Source organism: Lepisosteus platostomus, chromosome 7 (genome assembly GCF_059453375.1).
Source record: "Lepisosteus platostomus isolate fLepPlt1 chromosome 7, fLepPlt1.hap1, whole genome shotgun sequence".
Classification (NCBI taxonomy): Eukaryota; Metazoa; Chordata; class Actinopteri; order Semionotiformes; family Lepisosteidae; genus Lepisosteus; species Lepisosteus platostomus.
Window position 1 is genome coordinate 13,997,530 of NC_142617.1, and position 15,936 is coordinate 14,013,465.

General features: G+C 35.9%; 2 protein-coding genes across 2 annotated transcripts; both read left to right on the forward strand.

Moving 5' to 3' along the window:
* Window positions 1–421: 421 nt before the first annotated feature.
* Window positions 422–2,423, forward strand: LOC148658331 (olfactory receptor 1E16-like). The gene is made up of 2 exons (XM_088641008.1): window positions 422–430; window positions 1,440–2,423. Exons 1-2 carry the CDS (start codon window positions 422–424, stop codon window positions 2,421–2,423), a joined length of 993 nt encoding a protein of 330 aa, XP_088497134.1.
* Window positions 2,424–7,380: 4,957 nt separating this feature from the next.
* On the forward strand, window positions 7,381–9,397 carry LOC148658332 (olfactory receptor 1E16-like). The gene is made up of 2 exons (XM_088641945.1): window positions 7,381–7,389; window positions 8,414–9,397. The coding sequence occupies exons 1-2, from the start codon at window positions 7,381–7,383 to the stop codon at window positions 9,395–9,397; spliced, it is 993 nt and encodes a 330-aa protein (XP_088498071.1).
* Window positions 9,398–15,936: the final 6,539 nt, after the last annotated feature.

The window sequence follows — 15,936 nt, forward strand, 5'->3', positions numbered from 1 at the left end:
TGTTATCACCAAAAACAATGATTATTATTAATTATTATTAAATTGATTAAACTTTGCAGCTACTGTATAAATGACTGTAGGTGTCTGACATTTTTCTTCTCCATGTATCCATTTTGCTTAATCCAGACTGGACAGACATTACGACTATAAATAAACAAGTTAAATAACACTGGTACTGGAAGTGTGATAGACCTGATGCACAACCAGGGCGTGCAGATGCAAAAAGTAACAAAGTGATCAGAAAACATGAAGATGATGTATCCCTGGTTGTAGAATCTACTAGCAGGTCAAACAAGAAAGATACTGTAGGTATACAGGCAAACAAAATAAAGTGTAGCATTTTTTTATACAATAAATTATTTCTAAATATGTTACAATTGCTTAAGATAATGAGTTTTCAATGATGAAATCATGGAATAAAATGTCACTGGTGACTTCTGCTTTGTCATTTGTAAACACAGTGTTTTATCTTTTATAATAATGTAGGTACCTTGGTTTTTACCTCCCTATGGAGAGATGTAATAATACATGCAGTCCAAAGGGGAAAGATACTGTATTTAAATAATGTCAGGCACAGGAAGAGTGGGTCTACAACTGAAGTGTGTGATTTCAGTGATTACACATTGAACGGTAAGGACAAAATGTTAATCTGCTTTCTCTTACAGCTCAGCTCACTTGACTCAGTATGACACAGGATGGTTAGAGAAAAACAAAGACTTTCTCTCATTGAGGGTCTGTGATATAATCCCAGATGTCTCAACAGTAATTTAACAAAGTGAATTTTAAGAACACAATTATGTCTCTAATATGTGCTTACATTGAAACACTTATTAGAAAAATATTTTTCCTCATTAATATTTTTGTAAACAATAGGTAAATCTGCTTTGAATATTGCACAAACTCTTCAGTGTTAGTCTGTTTTATCCATCCATTACATATAACTAATCTTTATGGGCTAATTAGTTCTTCACACAACTGAAGAAGAGTCCTCAGATCAAAATATATTTTCTTATTTTGTTTTACTTGCAGCTCAAATTCTCAGGCAGTTCCCTACCCTGAGCTCTTCATTATACTGCACACGGTTTATTTTTTGTGTTTATAAATGTTGAGCTTCATGGTGAGGATGACAAAATCTCTTCTTGCAGTTTTCTGACAAATCTCAATATGTTTCTTTTAAATGCATTAGCGATAAAGCTAGTCTCTTCAAGTCATGGGAAATTGCATGAAGAGAGTGAATTTCATATTTTGATCGTGAGTTATGTGGGACTCAAGAGGCATTACTTGAGATATTACAGCATAACAGAATATAATAGCATAATATTACCTGTGCTACTCTGTAAGAGATCATTAAGAATCTGCATCCGTTGTTTAAAAGTGTTTCTACTGCATGAAATGTTCTAATTTGTTCCTGCGTGTTTTAGAGTACACTACATGAAGAGCTTGCCATGCCTGAGGAAAACAGAACCCAAATCACAGAGTTTTTCATCTTGGGTTTCCCTGGACTTCTGCCACAATATCATTCACTGGTGTCTGCTCTTTTTTTTCTCATTTACGTGGCAATTCTAATTGGGAATGGATTTATTGTTGTGGTCCTCATCATTGAGAAAAACCTGCAGAAACCCACCTATCTCATCTTCGGGAACCTTGCAGTGGCAGATTTAGCTTTCAGTACGACTACATTGCCCAAAATCATTGCCAGGTACTGGTTCGGCTCCCAAGCTATCCCTTTTTCTGCTTGTTTCCTACAAATGTTTTTTGTCCATTACTTGGGATCAGTCAATTCATTTCTTTTAATGATAATGGCAATCGACCGCTACATTGCAATATGTAACCCTCTCAGGTATTCAACATTGCTTAAAAACACCAATGTATTCATTATGTGTGCTTTTTCATGGGGTGTAACAATATTTATAGTAGCTAATTTAGCCATTCGGGCAGTCACTTTGCCTTTTTGTGGGCCCGATGTTATTGTACATTGTTACTGTGATCACATAGGAATAACCAGGTTAGCTTGTGCAGACATCAGGTCCTATAGCTTAGTGGCTTTAATTAGTGCCATGCTTGTGTTGCTCGTTCCCCTTTTCTTTATAATATTTTCTTATGTTCAGATCATTCTCTCTGTTATGAGGATTGCCAGCTCTGAAGGGAGATACAAAGCATTCTCCACCTGCTCTTCTCAGCTGTGTATCATAGCTCTCTATTACCTTCCCAGGTGTTTTGTTTACCTAGCAAACAGTGTGAATATTGCGATAAACACTGATTTCCGCATTGTCCTGATTCTGACTTACAGCCTGGTGCCTCCCATTATAAACCCTCTGATTTACTGCTTCAAAACAAAAGAAATCAAGCAGAACTTGGTCAAAAAGTTAAGATCGAAAACAGCTGAAAACCGGGTGAGCTGTATCTCCTGTGTAGAAAACTAATTTAAAATTGCATTATAAGTACTTAAGGAAGTTTTCAAAAGAAAGAAGGGCATTTGGCTCATCTATCTTATTTAATTTCTAAGAACAATAGCTAACTAATCCATGGTTTTTAACCAGATTATTCTTGAAAGAAGTGAGGGTGTCCTTTCAAACAGCATGGCCAACTTGTTTCAGACTCCTAAGATCCTCTGTACATAAAACATTCCCCTTTTTAAATGCATTTCCCCATAGTTTCCATTATGTTTTGGGGTTTGTGTTTCACTGCAGGTTCTAAGAAAGTAGAATAGGTTGAGTGTTTTAAACCTCTTTTGTAAATATAAGGCATCGCATTAAAGCCAGAATGTATATGGTCACCCTTCTCTAGACATATTCCCGGGGCAGCTACTTTTTTTTATAAAGTAGTGACCAATAATGTACACAATATTCTAAAGTTCTAAAAGTTCTAATTCTAAAAGTTTTACTACAGTACATGTTGCCTGGAAGATGTTTTTTACTATAACTATGTACTGAATGCCTAATACACAATAAAGCTGCCAGGGAAAGATTTGACTGATGTGGAAAAGCAGGTTTTACAGGAAAAACAAACAATTATGTGCATATGTTTAACAATATCCTTTATTGCAAAATTTGTGATGCACTGTATGAGTAACAAACGTAGCAGGTGGTTCTCAAATGTATGTAGTATTGTTCTTCCAAATCCAGTTCTTAAAGAAAGATCCAGATTCCCACAGATTTGACTCCTGGGTGAATTGAATGGCTGTCATTACTGGCAGGCCTCCACCAATCTTCCTCTCCTCCATCAAGCAAAAAAATCATACATGTACTGTATCATCCCCAAAAATGATGGAGGGTTGAAGTGTATCACGCCCTTGATCTTCCCCTTTTCAGTTTTTATATCAGAGGTTCAATTCAACAAGTTAATATTTCTAGATAGACAGATAAGACGTTATTGATCCCAAAGGGAAACTGATGTGTTACAGCAGTCCAGCCCAAGACGAGCAAAAAAAAAGACATCAGAATCACCGAAAAATTAAAATACATAAAGCAATACAAAATAAATCTCAAATAAATACAAATAAATACGTAGGGTGCAAAATATGCTCATAGTCACTGTAAAAACAATAAAATATGTGCAAAATGTGCATAGGTACAGTGGTGTGAAAAAGTGTTTGCCCCCTTCCTGATTTCTTATTTTTTTGCATGTTTGTCACACTGAAATGTTTCAGATCATCAAACAAATTGAAATATTACACAAAGATAACACAAGTAAACACAAAATGCAGTTTTTAAATGAAGGTTTTTATTATTAAGGGAAAAAAAATCCAAACCCACTGTATATACAGATTGAGTGTCCCAAAAAAAGTACAATGGAGCAACATGCTGTCCATAGACGAGCAAAAGAAGGGCTAACAGTTCTAGCCTAGGGCAGCATTATACACCCTGACAGACACAGTCGGCTCTGACCTTTCTTGTACAGGGCATCGGTGTTACCACACCACTCCAGCTTATCATTCAGGTGTACCCCTAAGTACTTGTAGGACTGCACCCCCTCTATGTCCTCACCCTGCATGGAAATAGGGTTCAGCGGAGACTTCCTTCCTTATTCCTGTCACATTATTTCCAGTACAAAGAATACACTGTGGCCATTAGGAAAAAGAAATGTCATTCCCCTGTATATAATCATATGTAATTATGGAAACATGCATACATATTGTAAATATAATAAATAATGAATATAATTACAAATGAGATTAGTATTTTACAGGGTTTTTTTACTAATAAAATGAACACTTTTAAATCATTACTGACTTTGGTCAGTATTTTATTTTAACAATACTCTTACATTCGATATAAAAAGGATGTTGAAAAACAGCTTTAACCAAATTTAAGGGCACAATCCACTTCCTGTACTTCTTCAAAGAAGTGGGTAGACAGTAGAATGTTTTTAGCATAAATCTCTGTTCTTCTAGCATTCAACATGTTAAACAAATTGCAACACACAGACTTCAGTCCCTGTGAATTGTCTCTGTAGATTATCACAATACAGTATCATGCACCCCTACTGTTTATATTTTCTAAAAAAACAGATTAATTACCAGCCTGATAAGCAATTTATTCATGGGTGGGTTTTTTTTAACTAAAATGTGAATCAATAAATCTTGGTTTCATAGATCAAGAGGTAGATTTCCTGTCCTAATCATAAGTCCAGTATTCTTTAACTATAAATAGAAATAATTAAATAACCAGCGAGGACAAATACTGTAGGTACAGTATGTAAATGTATGTTACAGATTTGTAATGTAACATGCTGTATTTGCTGTTGTGCAAAATCAGGAATTTAAAGGTTGGTTAACGTACAAAATATCTGCACACTTTGATGCTCACTGTGAAAATGCAATGTGGAAAACCTGATCGATCAAACTGATTTTTTTTTTACTAATGAATTCATTGAAAAAAGTTGAAATCACTAAACAAATACTGCATGGGAGCACTAGAGAGAGATATAAACCTGTACGCTATAGTATGTCAATAGTAATTACTCAGGTTGGGGAGGTGAGTCAATGTGCGGGCCTGCTAAGGAGTAAAAAGGATAATTCCACACTGAAAGGTCAGGCCTTTTCAGGGCTTCAAATATGCAGTGTTTTTTTTTTATTTCTATCACCAGTAAACACACAGAAATAGCTGGAGTTATTTGTTATACAGTAAATTCTAAATTTGTGGCTGATATTTTGGACAATAGAAAACAAACTTCTGAGAAACAAAACTCACCCCTTCTACTGCTTTAAAGTACATTTAGACTTAAACCTGAAAATAAAATAAAAAAATGAATGTGCTGTAACAGTTGATGGCTAATATGGAAGTCATTGTTTTAATACTTTGATTTTCTTGGGAAGCTCTTTATTATCATCATTATCAATTGTTTTAATTATACATTTAATATTTCTTACTGCCTTCATAACTTGAAAAATTACACAATTCTCGATTATTTTTTTTCATATCTGATGCCCGTTACTGTTGATCCGGTCCTTTAAACGTTGACTAGAAAAGAAATCCAGCCCTCAACTTCGTATTTCATATTAATTTCTAATTTTATCTCGAATCAGATGCACAAACAAAACTTAGCGATTACCGTTATGTTTAGTTTGTCTCAAAAACTACATTTAACTAAATTTAAAATGTTCAAAATGTTTATATATGTCACAAAACAGCTATCATATTACTAATTAGATATACAGCAATATACTGTGTGCAGTACTAGACTGCAGTAATGCTAAGTGACCACATGGCGGAACCACATACACGTTATTTTACTAGGCATGCTGTTAAAAATGAATAACTGCAGTTCGAAGCCTTGTAATACACTGGTTTCCTTGTGTTTTTTAATATTTTAATATTGTTTTTACTACAAATGAAAGAGGGATTTGAAGAGATTAAAACCTATCCAAAAATAAACATTTTTTTAAAATAAGAATATAGACTTTTGGTGGCATGACAAATCCAGAAAGTTACACTGGTTAGGAGGGCTTTATAAAGCTGTATGATAGATGTGATAGATCCATATTTATTTATTTTAAATTTTTTCATAGATATTTATTTACTTGACTTTGATAATCCTTAAAGCTTTAGTGGAAATCACTTACATAGACCATACGTTCCTCACAAGAAAACAATTAAATCTTTTGTAGCAGGTGCATAGACATTTCATTGGACCAACATGCATTAGTTAAATTCATCATATTTATGAAAGGTTGTCATCATCAGGATTGATAAGCAGCGGGTTTATAAACTATAACCAGGATGGCTAGACTATGATAGTAACAGCAGGAAAGTCTCATTCCTCATTCCTCAGAGCCTGGACAAGCACATCCCATTCTCACCCCACAGATGTTCAATGAGGCAAGAGGGTTATCCAAAGCATAGCTGTCACATTCTCATCTGGCAGGATGAGGTCAATGTAGCACCGTAAAGTCAGTTAGCAACTAGTCACTACAAGGGCAGTTCTGTGGTGACTAGATAATCAACATTCAACAGGTTAAATCACCTCATCTCCTGTGCCCCATCAACTCCCCCATTAATGAGGTTATTAAGTTCTTACACAAGTCAAAGTTGTACAAGAATATCATGCTCAATTATGCATGATCATCCTTTATTGGCTTCACCGCTCTGTTCTCCTCCCCACTGATAGCTGATGTCTGGTGACCATTCTGGCACATTTTGGTTGCCGTCGTATCATCCAGGTGAGGCCTGCACATTGGTGGTGGTGGAGGGGAGTCCCCATCACCTGTAAAGCGCTTTGAGTGGAGTGTCCAGAAAAGCGTTATATAAGTATAAGTAATTATTAATTATTTTTATCCATTTCCAAACTGCTTTATCAAGCACAGGGTTGCGGTGGGGGGCCATAGCCTTTAGTTTATCTTTTGTTATCCATTTAATTCATAAGTGCTTTAAAATCTTGTGGCATAACATTTTTGTAAATATACATGTGATTTAATATAGCCAACAAAGGGCTTGTTAAGCAATATCTAACCATGTTTGTGTTATCACCAAAAACAATGATTATTATTAATTATTATTAAATTGATTAAACTTTGCAGCTACTGTATAAATGACTGTAGGTGTCTGACATTTTTCTTCTGCATGTATCCATTTTGCTTAATCCAGACTGGACAGACATTACGACTATAAATAAACAAGTTAAATAACACTGGTACTGGAAGTGTGATAGACCTGATGCACAACCAGGGCGTGCAGATGCAAAAAGTAACAAAGTGATCAGAAAACATGAAGATGATGTATCCCTGGTTGTAGAATCTACTAGCAGGTCAAACAAGAAAGATACTGTAGGTATACAGGCAAACAAAATAAAGTGTAGCATTTTTTTATACAATAAATTATTTCTAAATATGTTACAATTGCTTAAGATAATGAGTTTTCAATGATGAAATCATGGAATAAAATGTCACTGGTGACTTCTGCTTTGTCATTTGTAAACACAGTGTTTTATCTTTTATAATAATGTAGGTACCTTGGTTTTTACCTCCCTATGGAGAGATGTAATAATACATGCAGTCCAAAGGGGAAAGATACTGTATTTAAATAATGTCAGGCACAGGACGAGTGGGTCTACAACTGAAGTGTGTGATTTCAGTGATTACACATTGAACGGTAAGGACAAAATGTTAATCTGCTTTCTCTTACAGCTCAGCTCACTTGACTCAGTATGACACAGGATGGTTAGAGAAAAACAAAGACTTTCTCTCATTGAGGGTCTGTAATATAATTCCAGATGTCTCAACAGTAATTTAACAAAGTGAGTTTTAAGAACACAAAATCTCTAATACGTGCTTACATTGAAACACTTATTAGAAAAATATTTTTCCTCATTAATATTTTTGTAAACAATAGGTAAATCTGTTTTGAATATTGCACAAACTCTTCAGTGTTAGTCTGTTTTATCTATCCATTACATACTGTATAACTAATCTGTATGGCCTAATTAGTTCTTCACACAACTGAAGAAGAGTCCTCAGATCAAAAGATATTTTCTTATTTTGTTTTACTTGCAGCTCAAATTCTCAGGCAGTTCCCTACCCTGAGGTCTTCATTATACTGCACACGGTTTATTTTTTGTGTTTAGAAATGTTGAGCTTCATGGTGAGGATGACAAAATCTCTTCTTGCAGTTTTCTGACAAATCACAATATGTTTCTTTTAAATGCATTAGCGATAAAGCTAGTCTCTTCAAGTCATGGGACATTGCATGAAGAGAGTGAATTTCATATTTTGATCGTGAGTTATGTGGGACTCAAGAGGCATCACTTGAGATATTACAGCATAGCAGAATATAATAGCATAATATTACCTGTGCTACTCTGTAAGAAATCATTAAGAATATGCATCCGTTGTTTGAAAGTGTTTCTACTGCATGAGATGTTCTAATTTGTTCCTGCCTGTTTTTTCTGTGTGTTTTAGAGTACACTACATGAAGAGCTTGCCATGCCTGAGGAAAACAGAACCCAAATCACAGAGTTTTTCATCTCGGGTTTCCCTGGACTTCTGCCACAATATCATTCACTGGTGTCTGCTCTTTTTTTTCTCATTTACGTGGCAATTCTAATTGGGAATGGATTTATTGTTGTGGTCATCATCATTGAGAAAAACCTGCAGAAACCCACCTATCTCATCTTCGGGAACCTTGCAGTGGCAGATTTAGCTTTCAGTACGACTACATTGCCCAAACTCATTGCCAGGTACTGGTTCGGTTCTCAAGCTATCCCTTTTTCTGCTTGTTTCCTACAAATGTTTTTTGTCCATTACTTGGGATCCGTAAATTCATTTCTTTTAATGATAATGGCAATCGACCGCTACATTGCAATATGTAACCCTCTCAGGTATTCAACATTGCTTAAAAACACCAATGTATTCATTATGTGTGCTTTTTCATGGGGTGTAACAGTATTTATTGTTGCTATTTCAGCCATTCGGGCAGTCACTTTGCCTTTTTGTGGGCCCGATGTTATTGTACATTGTTACTGTGATCACATAGCAATAACCAGGCTAGCTTGTGCAGACATCAGGTCCTATAGCTTAGTGGCTTTAATTAATGCCATAATTGTGTTGCTTGTGCCCCTTTTCTTTATAATATTTTCTTATGTTCAGATCGTTCTCTCTGTTTTGAGGATTGCGAGCTCTGAAGGGAGATACAAAGCATTTTCCACCTGCTCTTCTCAGCTGTGTATCATAGCTCTCTACTACCTTCCCAGGTGTTTTGTTTACCTAGCAAACAGTGTGAATATTGCGATAAACACTGATTTCCGCATTGTCCTGATTCTGACTTACAGCCTGGTGCCACCCATGATAAACCCTCTGATTTACTGCTTCAAAACAAAAGAAATCAAGCAGAACTTGGTCAAAAGGTTAAGATTTAAAACTGCTGAAAATCGGGTGAGATGTATCTTTTCTGTCAACAAATAATTTGAAAAAATGCATTATATACTGCTAAGAACCGAAATAAAACTGAAGAACAACTGTTTTAAACAAAAGGAGGCCATTTTGGCCCCATCTAGCTTATGTGGTTGCTACTGTATGTAGCCAGTTGATCTGAGGATCTTAACCACATTGTTCTAGAAAGAAGCCAAGATATTAATCAGGTTCAAACATGTCGCCTAGTACCATACCTTATTCTAGACTCCCACAGCCCTGTGTGCAAAAAGTTTGTTTTAATAGCACGTTTCCATAGTTTCCTTTTGTGTTCTGGTTTGTGTTACACTGTTAGCTCTAAAGCAGGTCAGTGGGTTGAATTTGTCAAAGCCCTTGAGAGTCATAACTTGAGGTGCCCTTGATTTTTCTCTTTTGATGACTGAAAACTACATTTGTTTTGTAATGTAGTATTACAAGTGCATTGTGCATTTTAGTCTAATATTGACTAATCAAACTTCTACAGGTTTAACTACATATATTCACAGTTTTATAGTTTTAATTCCTAATATTCAGTTTGCATTTTGTCTAGAAGATATAATTTATGTCTCAACATGAACACACCTGAGTGTTCACTAATGTATTGTATTAATCTAATTTTATACTAAAGAATCAGATTATTCTTTAACAAAATTGGCAGAGACTGATTTCTAATAATGTGGAAAGCAGCACAGATAACACAACAAATTCTGTGCATGTGTTCATTAATATAATTTATTAAGTAGAACCATTGTGGGTGTATAAGTAACACACTTTTATATAGTACATAATGAATATTATTTCAGTTGAGATTACTTTTTAAAGTTTGTTTTTACTAATAAAGATTGACTTTGTTACAGACTTTGGTGGGTGGCACAGTGCCACCCTGGTTCACATTGCTGTCTTACAGTGTGGGAGCCCTGGGATCAATTCTGGACCTGGGGTGCTATCTGTGTGGAGCTTGTATGTTCTTCCCCTGTTCGTATGGGTTTCCTATGGGTGCTCCAGTTTTCTCCCACATACTAAAGACAAACTGGTAGGTTAATTGGCCCTGGTGTGACTGTGTGTGTCTGTGTGTGCCCTGTGTTAGACTGGTGACCACTCCAGGGTGTATCGAGCCTTGTGCCTGTCCCTTGCCAGGATAGGCTCTGGCTCCTCTGTGGCCCTAAACTGGATGGAGCTGTTAGAAAATGGGTAGATGGATGAACGGACTTTTCTCAGTATTTTGGTTTAACAAATAAGGTATACCATATACACTGTATATATAAATGTTATATATGCATCATATGTTAGTTATGTATGTTTAAAATGGATGGATAATGAAATATATTTATAGAATTAACACTAGGAGTTTTAAAAAAGTATTGAAGAGCTTTTACAAAAAGCATTATGGTTCCAGCCATATCCTGTATAACCTTTAAAGGTCTGTTGACAGTAGAAGGTTTTGAGTTTCTTTAGTACAAAAGACAACTTGCAGTAACACTGTCGATTATTACAGTGGAATGTCATATCCCATCATACAGTTCGTATTATACATGAAGCTATGTAAGATACAGTATATAAGATATCCGGTGTCTTCATTTACTTTGGAGCCAAGTCCATCATGCTTAAAACTACCAATCCTGATCTGCTGGGTTTATTCAGGACTCTTTAAATTTCATAGACTGTAGTAATGATAACCGACCATGTGGTGGAACCATATACACACTATTTCACTAGGGTTTGCTGTTAAAAATCTAATTGCAGTTTGAATCACTCGTTTCCTTATGTTTTTATTACAAATAAAACAGGGACTTGAAGAGAACTATCAAAAAATAAGAGATCTTTTTTATAGATAAGAATATAGGCTTTTGTTGGCATGACAAATCAGGACAGTTTTTTGCTGCCTTGAGATATTTTCCAATCTAGTTTACTTTAATAATCTTTAAAGGAACAAGTAATAGGTTTATTCCATGCTGAAAAGAGAAAAAAACACAAAGTTTCGAACGTGGAGCCTTCTCCACTGCCAAAACGTTGTGTTTTCTTTCTTCTCTTTTCAGCATGGAATAAACTTATTACTTGTTCCTTTGCAGCCTACACATGCTGACGCAGCTACCCACCTGAACTACTTTAATAATCTTTACTGTGTATCAAAGAAAATCAATTATAACTGCAATTAATTCACAAAGTTCCTCACAAGGAAGCAAAATCTTATTTAGCAGAAGCATAAAGATTTTATTGAACCACCAGGTAAATTCATAATGTTGATGTTGTCATCAACAGGGTTGATAAATTGGAGTATGATAAACTATCAATAGGTTTGGTAAACTAAGAAAGTCATAGCAATACAAGATTTGCAATTTATGTTTTACACCAGGTTACGGATGCTGGACAAGCATCTGTTTGTTAACAGGTCTCAGAGCACTAGATATCATCCTATCTCATCCCATAGATGTTCAATGGGGCAAGAAGGGTATCCAAGTATAGCTGTTATATTCTCATCTGCCAGGATAAGATCAATGTAGCACCATAAAGTCAAATAGCAAGTAATCACTACATCCGCAGTTTTGTGGTGACTAGACAGTCCTGCCCAGATCATCACTTCATGGACTTCCCCATCGATTCCCCATCGATTGGTCTGTTGTTCACAACATTTAGTGTATAATTCTGTCACATCCACTAGCATCCATCACATTTGTCTTCAAACATGTCACAAAACCTTCTCCAGGCTGGGCATTCAACAGGTTAAATTACCTGATCACCTGTGTCCCATCAACTCCCCCAGTAAGGAAGTATACATTTATACTGTGGTAAGAAAGCAGAGCTTGCAGATGAAACCCATGAGAACATGGGGATAACATTCAAACTCCACACAGACAGCATCCTAGGAATGGAACCCAGGGCCCCAGCACTGAGAGGCAGCAATGCCAACCACATTGCTGCGATGCAGCCCACATGCTTGATCAATAGATCAAAAATAAAATATCGAATTAATATCGAAAGGCATATACTTTATTTTTTTAAAGCCTACACACATACAGTAAATACAGTGATAGATTTCTGCTGATGCTTAATTTTATTGATGTGATAGTTATCGGAAGGGTAAACTGACATGATGGTAAAAGAAAAACAAGGAACTAATTCTTTGCTCCCTGAAACTCAAAACAAGAAAGCTGGCCTCACTTGAACTAATCTATATAATGTATGTTATTTACTAGTATTCCAGCTTTAACGAAATAAAACATGCATTATCATTTTCTCTTATTGGTGTTCTTCTTATGTCATAAAATCCTTTTTTTAGACTTTTTAAAAAAAAACTTTTTTGTTTTTAGGCACAGATTTACACGCATGTTGTACAGATGATAAGATGATAAATAAACGTCGAGATGCGTTTGATCACAGCTTGAAAAGGAAATAACATTTTTAGCTTTACAGATGTGCAGTTTGGATTTGTCGGTTTTTGTCCTTAGCTGACATTAAAATCCAGCAGTTTTCAAATGTAAACGAACAATGGTGAGCACACCCTCAGAAACCACCTCAGATAATCTGCTACTTTTTCTCTCATTTCTATCAAAGCACAGCATGCCATTACTTCAAAATCAGAGGCAATGAAAGTACTGGGACATCATACAGATAACCTTTTCTCTCCTGTAGTAGCTCAACTACTCATTAAATTACTCATTGCATGTATCCTGAAAAGGCAGAAGTAAGAATTTGTAATACTGAGTTTCAACGGTCAGGGGAGTTGTGCAATTTCATTACCAATCACACTTATTTAGTTTATCAATGCAGATTAGCAGTGAAAAATGTTGCATCCAGATCAAGGCCACTCTCCTGCCATGAATTCATGAGCTCATGCCTGTGCCACACAAGGTTCACCGTGAAGCATGGTTATAAAATGATAAACGTGTCATCTGTGAAGACAACCTGTCAAAGTCCAGCCAGCATGTACTGTATGAGCAATGTGTCTTGGAAATCCATCCCAGTATTAAAAGGCAGAGTCTGGCCTTTGTAGTTATCACCAACACTTTTTTAAAGTTCCTGCCTTAGGAGCCCTGCTTTTGACCTGTAATGACAACATAATCATAATGGCTTACAAAAGCCTTGCAAAATATTTTTAAAATGGAATCAGAGGTCAGATGCTGATTGCATATATCAGGTAAACATAAATCCAGTGCTTGGTCTTTTTTGAAGCAGTACACAGCAATTTATATGTAGATCATGTGGGGGGTGTAATGGACTAGCGCATAGGACTCTTGCAGCAGATGAAGCAAATTCAGCATACTTTTTTTTAAGAAGTAGGAAAAGGCTTTGAATGGCAAAATCAGAACTGGAGGAGAAAATTCACCCAGTGGATCTATTGCAGATTTAGACCAGCTACAGATGTTTGTGTTGATACTCTGCTTAAGTGGTAAAAATAGATGGATTTAGGAGATATTCAACGAATGATCAAATCTTATTAATATTGAGGTTCTACAGAATGTTCATAAAACACTGACAGATATTCAGCAGTGATGTGGTTAGGCTGAGGTTAAGGTTTGAATGGACACTACTGATACTAATGGTAAGAGCTTCAGCTTAGAGTACAGTGATCATTAATATGGCACCAATTAAATTATTTATACACCATAATCCACCTGTCGATTTTCAGACCGCTTCATCCAATTACGAGCTTTGGGGGAGCCAGAGTCTCAGCAAGTAATGGGCTCAAGGCAGTTACACCATAATCTAACATAAGAAATGTAATAGTATATGGAGCAATGGTTCAGGCATTGAAAAAGGAAACGAAAAAGAAACCTTTTTTAAATAAATTAACTCGCACAAGACTATGATCCTGTCGTTCAAGATTGAGAAGGTCAGAAAAGGCCTCTGGCTCTTGGCTATACATGCAGAGACTGCCATTCTACTCCATGAAGATAAAGCAGAGGTTGCTTTCAGAAATTTAACACCCTGGATAAAAATTCTGCACGGGGAAATTTCAGCTTCCTGTCACACAATGTTTTCAATTTTATGTATTTGTCCTCAAGGCAGAGAGTATTTATATACGTTTCCTTGTGTTCCTTTTTTCCTTAATTTGTACAAGGCAGACATGTATTCCCTGAATGAATTAGATGGCAGGGATTTCCCAGAACTCCTTTTGTCTTTGGTTCGCAAATCAAACTAAAACTGAAGGGAATGGAATTTACATTACCCACTTTGACATGTGCTCAACAATATTGACTTCTGCTTCCTTTGACCCAAGGTGTTATTTATAGACTTCCTACGTTTCGGAAATGAAATACAAAGGAGTTCCGTAGATCAAAAGCTTATGTTTAAAAAGCATTTTTGTCCTTAAGAACTTTCAGTGCAAAAAAGAAGATTCCTTTTCATAGTGCTACTGTCTTTTCCAGTTTGTACTAAAATAAGAAAAAGTTTTAAAAAGACATGGAAATACAGTATTTCCTCACTATTTTCAGGCTGTTTTATTCATATCAGATTTTAAGAAGGATAATCCGGACCACCAGCCTCTTTCTCCTTCCAGTGTGTTATTTTTTAAGGAGTATCCCCAAGATCCCAGGGAATAAGCAATAGGTTTATTTGTTCCGTATAGAAACACATACTGTACCTGAATCCTAGAGTATGTTCTTCCTCTCTCTGTTGTATTTTGCTATCAATTGTCTTTCCCTCCTTTTAGATTTTAAAATGATTTTATATCATTTTAGATATTGTTGCTTCTGAACAGATAGGCAAATTAAGCCGTTTTGGTCACTGAAGCTCCTGCCAAACGCCCCCAAAATCACCCCTCTTTTCAGAGTCACTGAGGTCTCGCAGTGCTAGCCTGCTAGCCACAATTATAGGCAACCAGGCCTGTCTAGCATTGCTCTATGACCCTAAGCATGCTGAGATGTTGCCTGCTTATTTAAAGGGGAACTGCGGTCCTCATTTCTCAAACCAGTTATTACATCTCTCCAAAAAAAAAATAATTAATTGACGGTATCAGAACATTTTACAAATTCTGAATTAAGCAAAAAATCATTAACAAAAATCAAAAATCATGTTGCAAACTGCTGGCCTTGCCACGTGAAGCCGCCCTTCCTGCTCAATAGTCAATGTAATAACTAGTGTAATGTACAAGCAAATACAGGTTGTGCAGCAAAAATGTTCCAATTTTATCTCCATGCAGTCAACAAGTAAGTTGTATTTGTTGGCAAAACCATCTCAAAGTTGAGAGCAATTAAAGTGATTAAAAGAGATGTATTCACAAGCCTGCTTGTTTACAATGTAATAGGGCCACTTCACATCACCAGACGTTTAGTTGCCCCATTCCGAATAGCAGAATATTGCATGGCACATACCTGGAAATGTAATCTATTTTGTGATGTAAATTATAAGTTTTACACATTACTGTGTACATTTTACTTTCATGGTGGTTTGAAATACACTCAATGCCAATTTTTTCTAACCCCAAAATATAAAAAAAGCATTGAAGTTCTCCTTTAACTCATGAACCACACCTGTGTGGAAGCCCTTGCTTTCAGTATATTTGGTGTCTCTCACTTACCCTGGTGTTTCCATTTTGTGCCAATTACCATCAATGT